Consider the following 1,683-nt stretch of genomic DNA (forward strand, 5'->3'; position numbering starts at 1 on the left):
GTTTAAAAATTTTCAGAATAGACATAATTTTTCATCATGTAACAGTCTATTACTTTACAAACGTAGACAACTATCATACACATTTTACTAAATTTTTAGATACTTTAATTTCTCAAAATTTTCATTAATTTGAAAAAGTTTGACAAAAAGTGTTATAATATATTAAATTTTAGCAAACTCTTTCAAAAATGAAAACATTTATAAATTTCATAAAGTTCTCAGAATTGAGCAAAAATCCTAAAAGTTTTATAAAATCAAAAATGCAAGCAAAACAGGGGCTTTGATTGCAGCAGAAATGATAACTGCTCCCTCTTTAACTTTGCACTGTTTTTTCTCAGCGTTCCAATCGCATTTTGTCTTGTCACATTTATCCTCTTCAGTGGCTTTGCACTCATCTTTTTTATCCCCGTCTTTTTTGTTTTCTGCTGCACCTGCTTCCTTATTGTTGTCGGCTGTTTTTGTTTTTTCAGTCTCCTTCTGATGTGCTCTAGCTGCTTTTTCTTGAATGAGTTTCGCTTTGTGAAAAAAGGACGCGAACCAAAGTTTGTTCAAATCGTCCAGCTTTTTGAGGGTTGTAGGTTCATTGTCAAGTGTCGCCTCCTTTGGGATTTGAATGGACTTAAACTTGTCCCAAACTTTGGTTTTAACTTCGCCGCCGTTTTTGCCGTAGAGTTTAGTTATCTGACCATCTATTTCCGTCGCTTTATCGCTGAGCTTTGACACGTCTGCTGTCGGGTCTAGAGCTTTGAGCAGTGCTAGGCGCGTTTCGGTCGCAACCGCCATCTCCGGTGTCTCTAGGTCGTTGGCCGTGAACGACAGCTCGTTGTATGTGGATATCCCCTCTGCTAGCGGTTCCAGCCGCTTCTCGACATATTTTGCCGGGGTAGCAAGCCGGTAGCGTCGGCGTCAGTTACCGTGAATTTTTGCTGTCCGTTTTTGGGTGTTTTGGCCTGTGCTTTTTTTACTTCCAGCGGGTTGCCTGCGGTCAGCTCCCCGTATGTGTTTTGGTTTGCTGATGCCGCTGTGCAGCCGGCTGTATTGGTGCTGTGAAAACAGAGTAGTGCCTTTTTGTCGTTGGTTCCTGATGACTGTCTGCCTGTGAGGAAAAAGATGTCGAGGACGTTGTTGTTTGCATCTGCCTGCTGTGCCGCCTGTCTGCTGTCGGGCTCTGCGTGCTGAGGTTCGCATTTCGCGTATGTTGTTCCTGTTGAAGCGAACCTTATGTAGTGTTTGCCTTCATCCGGGCCGCTTACCCCTAGCTGCTTCGGCGCCATTGGCTTGATCGACAAACCTTCCACGTCGGCTATTAAAGCTTGAAGCCCTGCAAGTTCCTGGGCAGCTGCTGCCGCGTCTTCCAGTTTCCTGACGTTGCTTTCATGTGCCGTCTGCGCTTGAACTACCTTGGCTCCCAGCCCAGCTGCCAGAGCCCCGAACATCACGCTCTCACTGCCATCCGTTGCCGCCGCGGCCTGAAGCTGGGCTACTTTCAAGATTGCAGTGGTGATTTGACCAGCGTTTGTCGTTGCTTTTGCAAGTAATTGGTTCTTAAGGTAAAGCAGCTGTTCAGTTGAATCGCAGGGATTAGATATTTGTTTTGGCGGTTCAAACGGCTGAGCTACTGTTGCCGTTGTCGCAATCACCAATAGGCCGTCTCGGATTGTCCACATGGCGATATCAAGGAAA

At 45.2% G+C, this 1,683-nt stretch overlaps 2 protein-coding genes across 2 annotated transcripts; both read right to left on the minus strand.

Annotated features, from left to right (window-relative positions):
* Positions 1 to 246: 246 nt before the first annotated feature.
* On the minus strand, positions 247 to 783 carry TEOVI_000787900 (Trypanosome variant surface glycoprotein (A-type), putative; the record flags this gene model as incomplete). The annotated part of the gene is made up of 1 exon (XM_067220233.1): positions 247 to 783. The coding sequence occupies one exon, from the start codon at positions 781 to 783 to the stop codon at positions 247 to 249; it is 537 nt and encodes a 178-aa protein (XP_067076334.1).
* Positions 784 to 845: 62 nt separating this feature from the next.
* On the minus strand, positions 846 to 1,667 carry TEOVI_000788000 (uncharacterized protein; the record flags this gene model as incomplete). Its single annotated transcript, XM_067220234.1, has 1 exon — positions 846 to 1,667. One exon carries the CDS (start codon positions 1,665 to 1,667, stop codon positions 846 to 848), a length of 822 nt encoding a protein of 273 aa, XP_067076335.1.
* Positions 1,668 to 1,683: the final 16 nt, after the last annotated feature.

This window comes from Trypanosoma equiperdum, assembly GCF_001457755.1.
Source record: "Trypanosoma equiperdum strain OVI genome assembly, contig: ctg_1090, whole genome shotgun sequence".
Taxonomy (NCBI): Eukaryota; Euglenozoa; class Kinetoplastea; order Trypanosomatida; family Trypanosomatidae; genus Trypanosoma; species Trypanosoma equiperdum.